Source organism: Pantherophis guttatus, chromosome 1 (genome assembly GCF_059756535.1).
Source record: "Pantherophis guttatus breed Tessera chromosome 1, ASM5975653v1, whole genome shotgun sequence".
Classification (NCBI taxonomy): domain Eukaryota; kingdom Metazoa; phylum Chordata; class Lepidosauria; order Squamata; family Colubridae; genus Pantherophis; species Pantherophis guttatus.
This window is the reverse complement of record NC_142063.1, coordinates 107142544-107159024: the sequence shown is the minus strand read 5'-3', so window position 1 is coordinate 107159024 and position 16481 is coordinate 107142544. Positions and strand designations below refer to the sequence as shown.

General features: G+C 36.6%; 1 protein-coding gene across 9 annotated transcripts in view; it reads left to right on the top strand.

The window, feature by feature from the left end:
* Positions 1-16481, top strand: part of TSPAN4 (tetraspanin 4) — a 727944-nt gene that overhangs the window by 618532 nt on the left and 92931 nt on the right. For all 9 annotated transcript variants that reach the window (XM_034416828.2, XM_087880460.1, XM_034416827.2 and 6 more), the window contains one exon: positions 1619-1810. In XM_034416828.2, the coding sequence (XP_034272719.1) occupies positions 1619-1810 (192 nt within the window). The remainder of the gene's footprint in view (positions 1-1618; positions 1811-16481) is intronic.

Sequence of the window (16481 nt, the reverse complement as noted above, 5' to 3'; positions counted from 1 at the left end):
GTTCCTTTTGAAGGTATCTAGTTTCTTTCAAGCTATTAATAAAATATTTCTAAATGTAGTTAGCAAGAGAAGTGTCCAAATTTAGTGTCCTTTGAAAGGCTCCATTTACAGCTAAAGGAATTATGGTAAATTTCCCCTCTCTCATCAGTAATCATTGTCTTGTGTCTATTTGTGTGGAAAAGGGATGACTATTCCAGTTGCCAACAGTTTAGGTAATCTCACGTCTCTCTCTTTTATCCAGAGAGAAACAAGGAGCTAATCTACTGACTCCTTTAAAAAGTCCTATTATTTACTTTTGTATTTTCTTTGTATGCTACGCTATAAACTAAAAAAATTCTTAATGTAAAAAAAATAAAAATAAAAAGTCCACAAACGTTGGTTCTGCTTATTCCTGGAGTTGTCTTCAGTTGGTCATTTTTCTCAGAATTTTCTATAATTAGGGTTTTTTTTCCACTATTGTTAATCATTTGAATGTTGTCTGGGCTTAGAACCAAAGCCTACTTGTTATTTAGCAGATGCCAGCTTTTGGAATTGTAATATATACCACCAACTAGCTCCTTGTTGTTTACACTGGCGAAGATGAAGTGAGGGGCCTAATGATCTCCCTTTTTCTACTCATGAGTGTTGTAATGGTGACAGTGTTGGCCATCAGCACATGCCGCTTTGGCATATCTGCCCTAATTTTTCTTGGCTCCCGAATTCATCCCTACTTCAGAGTCCAGGAGTCTTGGCACCCAGAAGGAACCTTTCTATTTTAAAGCCACATGTTTGCAGAGCAAAGCTATAACTCACTTACACAGTGGAATGGCTAAAGGCAGTAGAAGCAAGGAGACACATGCTTACTGATGCTCTTTGAAGGCACATCTCCCCTTGGAAATGAATTGGGAAGGCTCTGATCCCTGAACACTTTTGAAAAATTGCCCTAATATATATTACAGCTGTAAGCAGGACAGCTGAGAAAGCCTCGGGCAGTTCTTTGCCTGCAGCAATGAGTTTTACAGCTGAGACCAACTCCGCTTTTCAAATCTCCAAGTTGCCTAAATTATTCTGTTTTGTTTGTTTGTTTGTTTGTTTGTTTTAGTCTTTAGCTACACATGGACTTATTAGTTTTTTGTTTGTTTGTTGTTGTTTTTTTTGCAGTGGCTGCATTTCCTTTAAGCAAAAACATGACAGTTTGAGCAAAGCTACTTGGTTGAGGTCCTTGAGCTTTATTTCTAATCCTAACTATGTGGCAGCTCACTTTGTGATACTGATTTAAATTACTTTAATTTATTCCCAGAGGAGGAGAGATCAGAGCTTAACCGTGTTTCCTGTTCCTTGCTGTTTTATGAAAGGGCTTAGTGAACCAGAAAGTTCCATGATTGTTAATGTGATCTGTGCCCCAAGGTGAACGTGCATCAGCAATTCTATAGGTATTTTTCCCGACTTAGGGACCCAATGTAATTTCAATGGAAAGAAATATGCTTATATTCAGAAATAGTCATTCTTCTAGATATTGCTGTTTCTACTGCTGCTGCTGATGCTAATGAAAAGCAATAGTGATGCTGATCATGAGAACACCTCTCTTAGCAGTATGACTGAGCTTGTTTTTCTTTGTTTTTTGTATTTTTTTTCCTAGCTGGGAGGCTGTGGGATCCTTGGAGTTGGCATATGGCTAGCCGTTACTCAAGGGAACTTCGCTACCCTCTCTTCTTCCTTCCCTTCTCTGTCAGCTGCCAACCTGTTGATCATTACAGGGACTTTTGTGATGATCATTGGCTTTGTGGGATGCATAGGAGCCATCAAAGAAAACAAGTGCCTCCTACTCAGTGTGAGTATTGAATGTGTCTTATCTACTTGTATCCTGCCTTGTGACCTCAGAATGATTCTACATATGTTAATGCTTAATATATTGTCAACTTCACATAGAGCATATCCCAGCATCTAATACAAGCAGTTTCCCATCAGGAGTAAGATACCTTTATCTAGAATCTTTAATGATGTTTAGCATTATGGGTTAACTGATTGTGAAAAATGGGGTGCATGTTTGTAAATACCTGAGGTTGCCATCAAGCAAACCAAATAACAATCTAAAAAGCAAAGCTGTTACTTCTTGTGCTGATAAATGGATGCCTTTGAAGTTACAATTGGTGGATTGTATTTGCTGATGGAATGGTTTTTGCCAGCCAAACATTTCCCCCCCCCAGATCTTCTCAGATAGTTAGAGGAAAGAATTAGAAGCAATCCCATTGTTATAAGCAGATTTCTATTTGCAAAACTCGTCCTGTTTTTACATTTAGTATACTCTCCTTTTTAACAACAGGCTTGAGAGACATTTTCAAATTTGTATGATACAGCAATAGATAATTGTTAGGTTTTGATTGTTAGGTTTACATCCTGCCTTTTCTCCAGGAGATCAAGACGACTCACAACAGGGACCTTCCTTCATTTTATTCCTACACAACAAGCTTGTGAAGTTGGGTGGGCTATGAAAATAAGATTGGTCCAAAGTTACCCAGTGAATTTCCATAACTATGGCTGCTCTTGAATTTGATATTCCCAGTCCTACTCCAACAGTAACATAGAAAGTAAAAGATAGAAAGAATGCATGTGTGGATAAAGAATAGCATATATTTCTTGCTTTGGAAATTATTTATCAAATTTGGAGATGGGTAGATGGAGAAAAAGAGAGAAAGAGAGAGAGAGAGAAAGAAAGAGATTTAAAGGAGTTGATGCAGAAATTGGATGAGTCTAGAAGTTGGAAGGTTGGAGGTCTCAGATCTTCTTTCCCCAAAATCACTTGATGTTCAAATCCTGGTCCTACCTCCTGCTTTATGGTTATACTTTGATAGTCCTTGCAGCTGTAATGATCATTCAGGTGAAGCCTTATCTGGCATCCTCCCCTAATATCAGATACATGAGAGAGATAGGACCGTCACATCCTGTACTGCCATTCTGCCCATTAAAAAATAAAAGGAAATAATTCCTATCTTACCATCTCCTAGCCATAGAGCATTAACACATTGGCTAGAAGAATTCTCCCAGCTCTCAATCCCTCCCCTTCAACTCAGTAGTAATAAAGCCAACACACAATATCATGCTCCAAGCAGCACACATAAAATGGTATTGGTACATTACAGTTAGGATTTTCCATCACACAACCACAGTAAAGAAACAAAGAATTCCCCCTCTTCTTCTTCTTCCTCTTCCATTTTGAGTTATGGCAAAGAGCAACCAAAAATCAACAAAAGTTAGCACAGAATCTAGTTAAAATCTATTTACTTATGTCTACATAAATATCCATTTTTTCTTGAGGTAACAACTCCCAGCCTCTTATTTACATAGATGCCCCTTTCCCTCAGGATTCCAATGAATTAATTCTGAGGCTGCTGGAAAGATGAAAAGAATTTCTCAGCCTTGGTGCCCAACCTTCACCCCTCTTCCAATTCTGCCTTTCTTTTAAAACTACTCAAAGTTTCTGTCTGTATGTGATGGAGGAATTGGGAATACCTTTCTCTGCTAAGCCTGCCTGCTGGCAACAAGAATATATGGACAACAAGGATATTTATTTATTTACTTTTATTTATATTTTTTATCCCACCTTTATTACTTTAACTCGAGGTAGTGAGCATACGTAATACTCCTTCCTCTTATTTTCCCACAACTATTTTATGAGGTCAATTGGGCTGAGAAAGTGATTGGTCCAATGTCACTCAGCTGGCTTTTATGCCTAAAGCATGACTAGAACTCACAGTCTCCTGTTTTCTAGGGTAGAAGTTTCACCACTATACCAAACTAACTCTGTTCCACCACCCTCGAGTCCTTAGCCATCCCATGCTCTAATGACCAAGCCCTTTCTAAATTTGCTTGCTACTTCCTGTTCCCATCATTGGAAGATGGTCCATGTGCATAGTCCCTAGAACATTTATTTGATTGTTTGTTTTATATGCTGCCCATCTCACTCTACAGAGCGACTCTGAGAGATAGGCCATAAAATATACTTTTTTCAGATGTTGCCTGAAGAAAGGGTATTTGTAACAAATGTTCATGCCTTTTGACTTTGATCCTTTGGTTTGAAGAGCAAATAAAGCATCACTTTTTGTGAATAAGTGGGATATTGTAAAAAAAAAATCTCTAACCACGTTAGCAAGTTTCTCTCAATGATGTGAAAGGGACTAAAACATAAACAGTGTCAATCCAATCCAAAGTATTCTTCTACAAAAAAAATTTTTTTTTTATCTGCAATCCAACATAATGATTTCCTTCTGTTTACCCAAAAGAAATGGAAGAAGGAACATCAGGTATCAGAAGAAGATCTGCGTAGCCTTCAAACGAATATGAGAGACAGACTGAAATATTAAATCATGATAAAATAAAATTTAAAAAAGATATGAACTATCTCCTTAAAAATGAAGAAGGCTTTGCTAAGGGGCAATCTTCTATTTTCTGTTATACCTTTGTGATAGTGTGTCCACCTTAGTGCAGAATTACCCACTGTATATAAGAAGTGCATTTGCATTTTAAGAAATACATTGCTGACAGGATATCAGCATTAGTATTTGGGAATAAGCTCCACTGTCCTCATTTATGAACTGGATAAGCATCAATTCTGATGTATTTGAGATCTTAAAAATTCTTGGCTTGGGGAAAAAACAAACACTGAAATCAACTTTTCATCCTAGAGCAGATGTTCACTTTAAATTGTTTCAGTCAGTACAATTTAAAGCATGCTCGGAATATGACACTCCTTAGATTAAACTCTTTCATATAGAAAAGAAAGCTATCGGGTTGTTCTCCTATGTTAAGTAAACAATACAGTGCTTTGATATGTAGGCAGTGTACTGTTTTGGAAATGGAAATAGAATAACAGAGTTGGAAGGGACCTTGGAGGTCTTCTAGTCCAACCCCCTGCCCAGGCAGGAAAACCCTACACCACTTCAGACAAATGGTTATCCAACATCTTCTTAAAAATTTTCAGTGTTGGAGCATTCACAACTTCTGCAGGCAAGTTGTTCCACTTATTAATTGTTCTAACTGTCAGGAAATTTCTCCTTAGTTCTAAATTGCTTCTCTCCTTGATTAGTTTCCACCCATTGCTTTTTTGTTCTACCCTCAGGTGCTTTGAAGAATAGTTTGACTCCCTCTTCTTTGTGGCAACCCCTGAGACATTGGAACACTGCTATCATGTCTCCCCTAGTTCTTCTTTTCATTAAACTAGACATACCCAATTCCTGCAATCGTTCTTCATATGTTTTAGCCTCCAGTCCCCTAATCATCTTTGTTGCTTTTCTCTGCACTCTTTCTAAAGTCTCAACATCTTTTTTACATCATGGCGACCAAAACTGAATGCAATATTCCAAGTGTGGCCTTACCAAGGCATTATAAAGTAGTATTAACACTTCACGTGATCTTGATTCTATCCCTCTGTTTATGCAGCCCAGAACTGTGTTGGCTTTTTTGGCAGCTGCTGCACACTGCTGGCTCATATCTAAATGGTTGTCCACTAGGACTCCAAGATCCCTCTCACAGTTACTACTATTGAGCAAGGTACCACATATACGGTACCTGTGCATTTTGTTTTTCTTCCCTAAATGTAGAACCTTACTTTTTTCACTATTGAATTTTATTTTGTTAGATAGCGCCCAATGTTCAAGTCTGTCAAGATCCTTCTGTAGCTTGAGCCTCTCTTCTGGAGTGTTGGCTATTCCTGCCAGCTTGGTGTCATCTGCAAATTTGATGAGTTCCCCATCTATCCCCTCATCCATGTCATTGATGAAGATGTTGAAGAGCACTGGCCTAAAACAGAGCCCTGGGGTACTCCACTGCATACTTCCCTCCATGTAGATGCCGTTCCATTGAGGATTACATGTTGAGTGCAGTTGGTCCACCAGTTACAAATCCATCTGGTGGTGATGCTGTCTAACCCACATTTTTCTTCTTTATCTAGTAGTAGATTATGGTCTACTTTATCAAATGCTTTACTGAAGTCCAAGTAAATTATATCGACAGCATTCCTCTGGTCCACTAATTTTGTCACTTTGTCAAAGAATGCAATAAGGTTAGTCTGGCATGATCTGTTTTTGACAAACCCATGTTGGCTTTTGGTTATTACTTTGTTGCTTCTAGGTGTTCGGTGATTCGTTGCTTGATTATCTTTTCCAGAATCTTCCCTGGTATTGAGGTCAGGCTGATAATTTCCTGGATCTGTTTTTTTTTTTTCCTTTTTTGAAGATGGGAACTACATCAGCTCTTTTCCAGTCCTCTGGCAGTTCCCCTGTGCTCCAGGATCTTTGAAAGATATAGTTCAGTGGTTCTGAGATCTTGTCTGCCAGTTCCTTCAGAAGAATTTTTCTTCCACTGCTATTTTTTTTAGTACTTAAAAGGTCCTTAAAAGGACCGTGGGATTGTGTGTGAAGCCAGGAGATCCTCGCGGATGTCTGGCTACCAGTCCATCTGTTACTCATTTAACACCACCCAGGAGGCACGTGTGGCTTAAGGGTTGCCACGGACATGAGTAACTTTGTGGGACAACAACAGCTACTGACTGGATCTCCAAACTCAACATTAAACTCTGAAATGTTATTTCTGTTTTCCTCTTAGGTTTTCTTACTGCTCTTTTCCTAATTGTTTTAATTGTTTTAACCTGTAAAAATGAAGTGTTTTAATATTGTGTGTGACCAACCATATGATAAATACAATAATTTTTTTCCACTTCACAATGACATATTTCCCTCACACAGCAAAAATAATTTTAGGAGATTCCTTAGAGTCATACTAGATTGCTTCCTAAAATTCAGTGTTTTCTCTCTCTCTCTTCCTCCCTCCTTCCTTCTACACACACATACATACACACACACACACACACAATAACAAGATTGGCTTCAGTAAATGAAGGGGTAAATCCTTAGTTAGAAGTTACATAAATGTAGACAATCCCAGTTCCTACGCAGCAGAGATTGGGGATCGTTGCATCGGCTAATCAGACTTATAAATAGAAAATTGAGCTAAATTCTCTCCATAGAGTCATTTCTAATTTGTTTGTTTTAAAATTCAATAGCCCTTTCAAATGCTTTTGCTAATGTTTACCTTCAGTTGCATTGGAATCCTCAAATCTCACATTAGAGAACTTGAGATTTCTGCTTCCGATTTTTCCCGTAGTTGGACAGCTCCTTGACTTTTGATTATTATTTTTTTGACTAATCTAGAAGCTTGTTCAGAAAGGGTGAGGCTCCCTTACTTGAATTTCATTAGCACTGTTGGGATTAAAATAGTTTAGACACTTGAAAAATAGATTTGCCCAACATTTTTTTTTTTTTTTTTTATTGAAAAGGTTTTCAAATACAAATTTTTCCCCCTTTTCCCCCCCCTCCCCCCCTCCCTAACCCCCCCTCCCCACCCTTCCCCCCCTGTGACTTCTTCGTAACAAAAAAAAACCCTAATTCATAACAGATTACTTACTCCCTCCTCAAAATACTGACCTTTACTTACTAAAAGTATTATAAATCCCCCTTTATCCATACATTTCAGAAAAGAAGAAGAGAAAAAAAACAAAAAAAAACAAACACATTATACTATAACTATTATAAAATAACTTCTAATTTAGCATAATAGTGTTTTATATCTATACATTATTGCAACAATTCAAAACCACCTTCCACTTTAAAACTATACGATAAGTCCTACTTTAATAACATTTCAAAGCGGGCTCCCCATAAAATCTAATTTAACATTTATTCCACTCTATCCATTTCCTCCACTCCCCTAAATGTATCACTTAAAAATCCCTTTTCTTAAACTAATCAGTCTGTAGCTAGCTTATTCACCCACTGTCTTACAAATTTACCATACACAACAATTCTTGATATCTTTAATTCACTGCCCACACTACTTAAAAATATATATATATATATATTCCATTATATCTAAATAAAAAAAGAAAAGACAATAACTTTAAATTTATAGTCCATATAATATCTTCTTGAAGTCTTTCCACTGGATTGTTAAAACCAACATCCATAATAGGGTAACATAGCTTGCTGATGCAACAGTTTATTCAAGATCTCCAGTCATATCTGCCCCCATCAGTAGTAAACATCTTCTTATATATATCAAAGTAAAAACAACCACCCGAGTGACATTATAATTATATTCCATATAATAATAATTGTGGGTTTCATCAGGATTATTAATTTCCATCATCGTATTGGGTAACCACCCGATCTTCTGCATGTCCCAATGTGATTCTCTTGCCTTATAATTCAAGATAATTATAATATATTTATCAACACAGAAAGAAGTTTCAAAGTAGATAATTCAAAACCATCAATTTGAGGCTCTTTCCATGTCCCAAAATTACGGCAATGCAGAGATCTGCCACTATCCTCAGGATGATATTGACCAATATGTCGCCTCCTCTATGTTTTCACATAATCATTCATATTTTAAAATCACTGGCTTCACTGTTGCTTGGGTTAGAAATTTCTATTTTTGTACAACCTATTTCTTTTTTTGTTTTCTTTTTGTGGGTTTGACTTCCATCCTAATTTTTTGTGTCTCGCGTTTCTTTTTTATCCCTTGTATATCCTCTAATTGGTTTCCATGCTTGTCTTTGCCTTGATAAGTCATCACATTAAAATCAGATGGCACTTCTCTCAAATTTGTAGATAATCCAGCTGGGGTATCCGATAAATCCAAAGGCAATTTATCTGGTACAGTCTCTGTCTTTAGTTCCAGCTCCTTCTGCTTATCCTGTATTATATCTGAAGACGTTAAATTCATTTTCAACCTATTTTGATAAAATTCTTCCGCTCTTTCAACAGTATTTAACTGGTATCTTTCTCCTTGATATCTCAATATAATACCAACTGGGACGTCCCACCGGAATTGAATATTTCTCCTTTTTAACTCAGACACCAGAAAGCCAAATTTCTTCCTTTCCATTAATATCTTAGGTGGGAGTTCCTTGTAAATCCAAATCTTTCTTCCATACAATTGCAAATTAGAATTGAAGGAATTTTGCACAATTTTATTCCTAATTTCTTTATCTGAAAAATAGATTACCACATCTCTAGGCAATTGCCTTTGCTTGGCAGTCCAGGAGTTTATTCGATAAGCTCTGTCAATCCTACAAAACACTTCCTCAGGTTGAATCTTTAAATTCCCAGCTAGAAATTCAGAAGATATTTTCCTTAAGTCATCTCTGTTATTTTCCTGCAAACCTCTAAGTCTTATTGCATATTCTGTGAAATTATATTGTATCTTTAGAACCTCTTTTTCAATCCTCTGTTGCAGATTTTCTACATTACCAGACTTTTGGTCAGCATCCATTTTAAATTTTTCTTCTGAACTATAATCCTGAATATTTAACAAATCATTTTCAATTTTTTGAATTCTATTGTCCAATTTATCTTGAATTTCATCCATTTTTGACTCTAGTAAATTAGTATTTGTATCCAACCGAATCATGAATTCTGACACTTTTAAAATTTTTTGCTGCAAAAAGTCAAACTTGGATTTCACCAATTCCTTAGTTTCCTGCTTAAATTTTTCAAGTTGCTGATTCACAATCTCATCCCTTCTTTCAATCTCCTCTAAGAGAAATTCTATTATATTAAAATCAGGTTTCTGGGACTGAAGAGTTAACACTTGTTCCTTTAAATTCTTAGTGGGGGAATCCCCCCCACCTATTTGTTTGTCTGACTTCACAAGCCTCAGTGCCATGTTTCCGCCTAAGCAGGCTTTGTTAGAAGAAAAAAAAAACAAGACAAAAGACTTCCAGCCAGCAACAATCAGGCCTCCAGGGGAAAAAGAGAAAAACAAAAACAGGAGCGGAGTTTTGTCTACAAATGTAGCCAGTGGTATTTATTCCGCTACATTGTAATAATAAAAAACGGAAGAACTTTCCCTCTCAAACTCTTCTCCAGCCGCGGCAGACGCCATTTTAAAAAAAAACTTTTTTCCTCTTTCTCTTCCTCTATTCTCTTAAGTAATTTTTAAAAGATAAGTAAAATACTTGCGCTTCAGTATTACAGGTCCAGCTCACATTTTCTTTGAGTAATCTGTCAAATTCGCAGGCTTGCTTTTGACGCCTGGCTCTGCATTAGCAGAGGTCTCCCAAAGCCCGGAGCAGCGGCTGGGGATATGGGGCATCTCATCCGCTCCATCCCAAAAGTAAAAAAAAAACTTTTGGGACTCTGCAGAGAGTTCTACCCACCCCTGCCGGCTCTATCTCCGTTTCCTCATGGGAACGGAGTTTTTTCGAGCCGCCGTTCCGTTGTGAAGGCGGCTCTGACAGGCAGTGGAAGCTGACGATCCCAAAGGAACGTCTGGCGGCGGCCAGCAGCAAACAGGAAGTCGATTTGCCCAACATATTAAATGCATAGTTTTTCATATGGTTCATGACCAGCTAATTTCACAAAAAAAAAACTCTCTCTTCAAATATAAGTCTGTATCCTATTTCAGACTGATTGGTAGTTCATGTATTCAATCGAGACTTGCATATCTTTTCCTATATGTGACAAGGCATGCAGTGCTTCCACACGGGCCTCCACTTGAATTGTGTAAGGAGTGAGACAAATGATGTTACATATTTCATTTTTCCATATGCAAATTGTGTAAACTGTGTCATTTATCTAGTTTGTAGATGGAAACGGCATAAGCAGTGCATGCTATGATGATATCATGGTGTGCATGATGTCATAATGACTTGTGTCAGGAGCCTTTGTACTTCCGTGTTCTTCATTGGCAGGACCATGCCTGGAAAATGTGCAGAACCATTTCATAATAAACTCTGCAGTTACAAAGGTAAAAGAACAATTGTTGTTAGTTGTGAAGTTGTGTCCGACCCATCATGACCCCATGGACAACGTTCCTCCAGGCCTTCCTATCCTCTACCATCATCTGGAGTCCAGTTAAGCTCATGCCTTCCACATCAGTGACTCCATCCAGCCACCTCATTCTCTGTCATCCCCTTCTTCTTTTGCCCTCAATGGTTCCTAGCATTAGGCTCTTTTCTAGTGAGTCCTTCCTTCTCATTAGGCGGCCAAAAGAATAATACAAATTTTAAAAAGCATAAAAAAATGAAAAAGAGGGAATATATAGGGGAAAAAGAAATAGAAAGTAAAATAGAAAAGAAAGAAAAAATAAGAATATGGTAAAGAGTCACCTCAAATCAGCCTCAGTTTCAGTCTCGTCCAGTAAAATTTGTTCCTCTTGTATAACTGCTTTTAAATTGATTTATAATAGCAGACAATTTTGAGATTAACTTCAGAATCCACTGTTTCCAAATATCCTTTAACTCACCCAAAATTAAAGTATTTTGCTCCATTCTGTATTAGTGAGTTCATGTTTCTTCATTACACGTTTCTCTTTTCCTTCTTTTAAGAAATTCAGATCCCAAAAATGTATCTCTTTTATCTGAATGACAAATCTATGAGATCGGATGGACTGAAATTTTTAAGTTTAAACTAGGACTTTTTTTAGAACTTCTTAGTCAGAATTCAACACCTGTTACTTTACCTATCACATCATTCTTTAGCTAGTGATCATGCTCCATTTATGGTTTGTGATTCAGGGAAGTCCCTAGAAATATAGAATTGGAGAAGAGCTTTAAGTAGAAATCCATAATTCGAACATCTCCAATGTGGCTGTTTGACAGATCTAGAACAACAAATGTCTGCCAACTGTTTGACAGACTGAGAACGAAATTTCTGAAGAACAAATGAGAGATCTTTTTCTTTTCTGGTAATCGGCCATGTCAATGACCTGTTCCTTTGTGCAGCATTTCAAAGATTGCAGTTGTTCTTTGGTTTCAGATTGCTAATAAACAAGGCAAGGCCATGATTTCAGAGAAAACAGTGAAGTCAACTCATATCTACCAATAATATAAGTTGGCTTTTCATTTTTTTAAAAAATGTGCAAGTTTAAATATTCATTTGTGATAGATGGAGTGCAAGAACTTTTCTGAAAAATATTATTTCTAGATTTCACTGAAAAACTGACATCCCCAAACTCCAACAACAACAGGGAAATTGACTAAATAAATATAAAAATGGAATTAAAGATAAAGTATTCTACTTTTCTCATAAAGACCAGATTCTATGAGAAATTATAGAGATCTCATGGTATTAAACTGCATTTCTCATTTGTTTCCCTGTTCCTTATTTTTCACAGTCAAATAAACTAAGAGCCTTTTCCCCCCTTCTCGATAGTTTTAAAAAGTAGAGGGGGTTATTGTTGGAGAGTCAGGTAAGGAAATGTAAAATTCAAATATTCAAAGAGGTATTCTTTTCTTATTCACCTTCCCTTCACTTTTTCTGATTGACCTACCTTTAAACTAGGATTTGCAGAGTAATTCTAATTGTGTTACATGCCAGAATCTAACAAAACAGAGTCAGCTGGAAGTTGACATCCTGTGTGCGCTGTATATATTAAATCCAATTTTTGCTGTCTTGGAGAAGATGATTGGAATACTGTAGATGTGAAATCCTCAGGCAAATTTAGAAGTTATTAAAGATTATTTTTAGAGGGATACTCACTGCCCCTTGTGATTGCTCTGGTTATTAAAAAAGATTTCCATGCAATAAGATCTTGTTCATTCATAATATTGAATGTTGTATTTTATATATGAATATCTTGTATATATTCTGATTGAAGTCCGAGTGACATGGCATATACATTTAATGAGTGAGTGAGTGAATGAATGAATGAATGAATGAATGAATGAATGAATGATCATGTCTGATTGCCATAATTAATAGTATTTTTACTGGCACTCTTCCCTAGCCAAGAAGTTGTCTACTCAGGCAACAAGACATTTTGTTCCAGAGCTTCCAGATTCTTGTTCTGGATCTTTTTTTCAATTCAGGACTTTAAAATTCTTCAGCAGGAAGAGGGATTCATTCAAATGTTTTATATTCTGATCTCTACATATCTTTACTTCAGAGAATATTTTGCCTTGGTGCAAGTGTTCCAGAAGTTCAACATGCAAATGTCTCATGTGAAATGGTGTCTACTTATCTCTGCCAGTGTTTCCATTACATTCAGGGGTAGGATCAATACAGCCATCTAGAAATATCCATTAAAATTGTCTTCTTTACTTTAGAGATCTGCCACTTCCATTTGCTTGAAGAGAATATCAGTCTTTATATAGCAAAAGTTAGCAGAATTTGGGCCCATTTTGAGATGGACTAACAGAAGCTTTTATGGGTGAAATAAATAGCTTAAGCAAAGTTTTGATTTATCCTTTCTGGGAAGAAACTTTGTGGGTATATACAAATTATTGCTGGAAGACATATGGTCCAGTACCAATCTTCACATGCCTTAAAATCCTAAAACTTCCCAGAAAATTCATTTAAAAAATGGTTAAGATACTGAGTGCATACTGACTGCAATCTTCAACAGAATTACTGGATTGGCATTCCATTGATGTGAGTGTGTGTGAGTGTGTGTGCACACATGTGTGTATATATGTGCAAAACACGTATGTGCGATAACATAATTAATTTGTGATTTCTTAAGGGTATGTTCTTCTTTCTGCAGTAACTATTGTCATGTATTATTACTATCACCACTTTTATTAGTATTTTCTTTAAAAAATCCTTATCTCTAATTAGTCACTCTTTAGTCAGTAATAATATTACTATTGTTATTAGTATGGTGTATAAAGTAAATTGACCCAGACAATACACTGTTCACTAAGCACTTAATGTATGTCAAAGCAAAAACTATAAATAAAATTGTATATATATATATTAGGGATATATCCACAATTACACGGGAAGAAACCCAAAATATTAACAACACACACACACACACACACACACACATATATGTGTGTGTGTGTGTGTAAAAAGAAACCCTCGTCCCTGATTAGTCAGTCACTCTTTAGTCAGCCCTTCTTTTATTTTAGTCATTGCCCAGCAAAATGTGGAAAACATAAAAAATAAAATATCTCTATACAATTAAAATATCTTTAAAAGCCTAAAAGACAAATACATTGGAACCAGGCCTCAAAATATCATAAAACAGCTTCCTTAGAACAAAGGTTTTGGACATCTTTGAACAACACATTTTTCACTGAAATAAAAACTTAATACCTTTTATTTCCAAAGGAATATCTAGCTGAGTGTGCTAGGTATTGCGTGCTTGATTCTTGACCTCCTTTAATTCTTTTGAAAAATCCCAACTGTAGAATTTGAGATGGGCCAAAAATGTATGGTTGGTGTTTGTCTAATTCACCAGTTCATGCATAGCGAGCAGATGTTATAGCAGTTGTCTACTCAAGTTGTCTACTCAAGCTTTGTGCCCTGGGAAATGGGATCCTAAGGGAGGTGAATGCTAAAATCAAATTCCTTTTTAAAAGAGAGAAAGGGTATTTTGCTGTTCTGTGCCTATGGTTATCTAGAAAAAGCTGGGATGATCATGCTTTGATTGTGACAGAGATCTGTAGCTTTGGTATTCTGTGACATTTTATTGATTAGAGTCTATTTTCCTCCAAAAGTCATAAAATACTGAAAATGCCATAAAATACCAATTAAATCAGCTGTCTGACATACAGTCAAGGCACCATTCTTTTCTCATTCTACTAGCTTGGCTAATGCTACCAAATGATTCATGTTAGAAGCCCAGGTGAGAAAAGAGCTGAATTTATTCTCTGAAAACACACAACTTGATTTATGTGGTGTTTGCATTTTACAAATCCTTTTTTCCCCCTTTCCTTTTGCCTTGGGAAAACTAGTAATAAATAATGTAGATGGGGTAACGCAGAGATGTTTGGTATCCTGTTACACATTCCTAGCATGCTGTATATCCAACTTTTGGAGCACTTGTTTGACAATTTCTTAGCAGTGTTCTAATCCTACAACATCAACGCTGGCATTTGTGCAAATAATCCTTACCGATCTGGCAAATGTTTGCATCATTCCCATTGAATATCCAGATGTTAACCTGGCTGGATTGTATTACAGGTAGTCCATGACTTACAAGTACAATTGAGCCCAAAATTTCTGTTGCTAAGTGAGATAGTTGTTGCCCTATTTAATGACCTTTCTTGCCACAGCTGTTAAGTGAATCACTGCAGTTGTTAACTTAGTAACATGATTATTAAGTGAATCTGGTTTCCCCATTGACTTTGCTTGTCAGAAGGTCACAAAAGGTGATCTCATGACCCTGGGCCACTGCAGCTGTCATAAATATGAGGCTGTTGCCAAGTGTCCAAATTTTGATCATGTGACCATGGGGATGCCACAATAATCGTAATTGTTAAAAATGGTCATAAGTCATTTTTTTCAGTGCCATTATAACTTCAAATGGTCGCTAAGTAAACTCTTGTAAATTGAGGACTACCTGTATTTTAGATAACAAGTGAAGACTGCCATCTTGAAGTAATGCCAGAGATTAGAGCAAAATGTATACAATTGCATAATTTAGGTAGTACTGTAAATTATACTTTGCATAACTTCTAGTCTAGTGCTATGCATGTTAACTCTTAAGGCTTCAATGGCTCTTCCTTCCATGCAACTTTTGTGAGAGTTTAAGTCCACAGAGAACTTTTTATGGAATAAAGAGGAGAGAGGTAGATTTGTTAGGTACTGGTGGGGTATCTTTACAAGCCATCTCTGTACAAAAAGGACAATTTCCATTGGTATCAGGATGAAACCGGACTGTTGGCATTAATATTGAAAGGAGGCAACACACTTTTAAACTGATCTTCGGGGAAAGGAAACAAGCATTGAGGAACTTCTGAATGGGAAAGACTCGTTCTTAGATGCAAGTGAAAATATCTCTGTCCAAAAGGGAATTCTGTAGAAAATTGTGAAATGGAAATGACTAAAAAACTAAAAGAATATAATTTTCTGTGGATACATACTCTGTAGAGAAAGGTACACTACCCTGTAGGTCAAAGAGAGCATGCTGAAACTATTGAAGGAAGCAGAACTTTACAAAGAATCATTCAAGATGTTGAAACCAATGTTAAATAAAAGGGTATATTGTCACATTATGCTTCGGATATGTTGCTTGGGGTAATCTTCAGATGGAACTGAAATGTTAACAAAAGAAGTATTAACTTTAATAATCACTTTAATCACCCTCTGTTAGACTGGGAAAATATATGTTCTCAACATGACTGAAACACAATATTTACATCCTCTACATGAATCTGCCCTGGAACTCCTAGTTAAGGAGCTTAATGTCTAAGCCTCTCAAAAGCCACGTTAGAAGGAAAAGATTAAACGATAGAAGGTAAAGCACCGACAATGGGCAGATATAGGCATTGGCTGGCATTCCTAATGCCAGGGCTTTCAGTTTCTGAATATGTTTGTGAGAGAATTAGATTGGTGATGGGAAGTGAATAGATTATGGCTGCATACAGAGGAACAATCAAATTCAAATTGAGAAAGAAGAAAATAAAGAGGAGACACCACGCATTGAGATAGGACAGTGATCCCCAACCTTTCTGGCTATATGTTCTCATTATCATCTAGCTATAGTTAGAGTCAGTG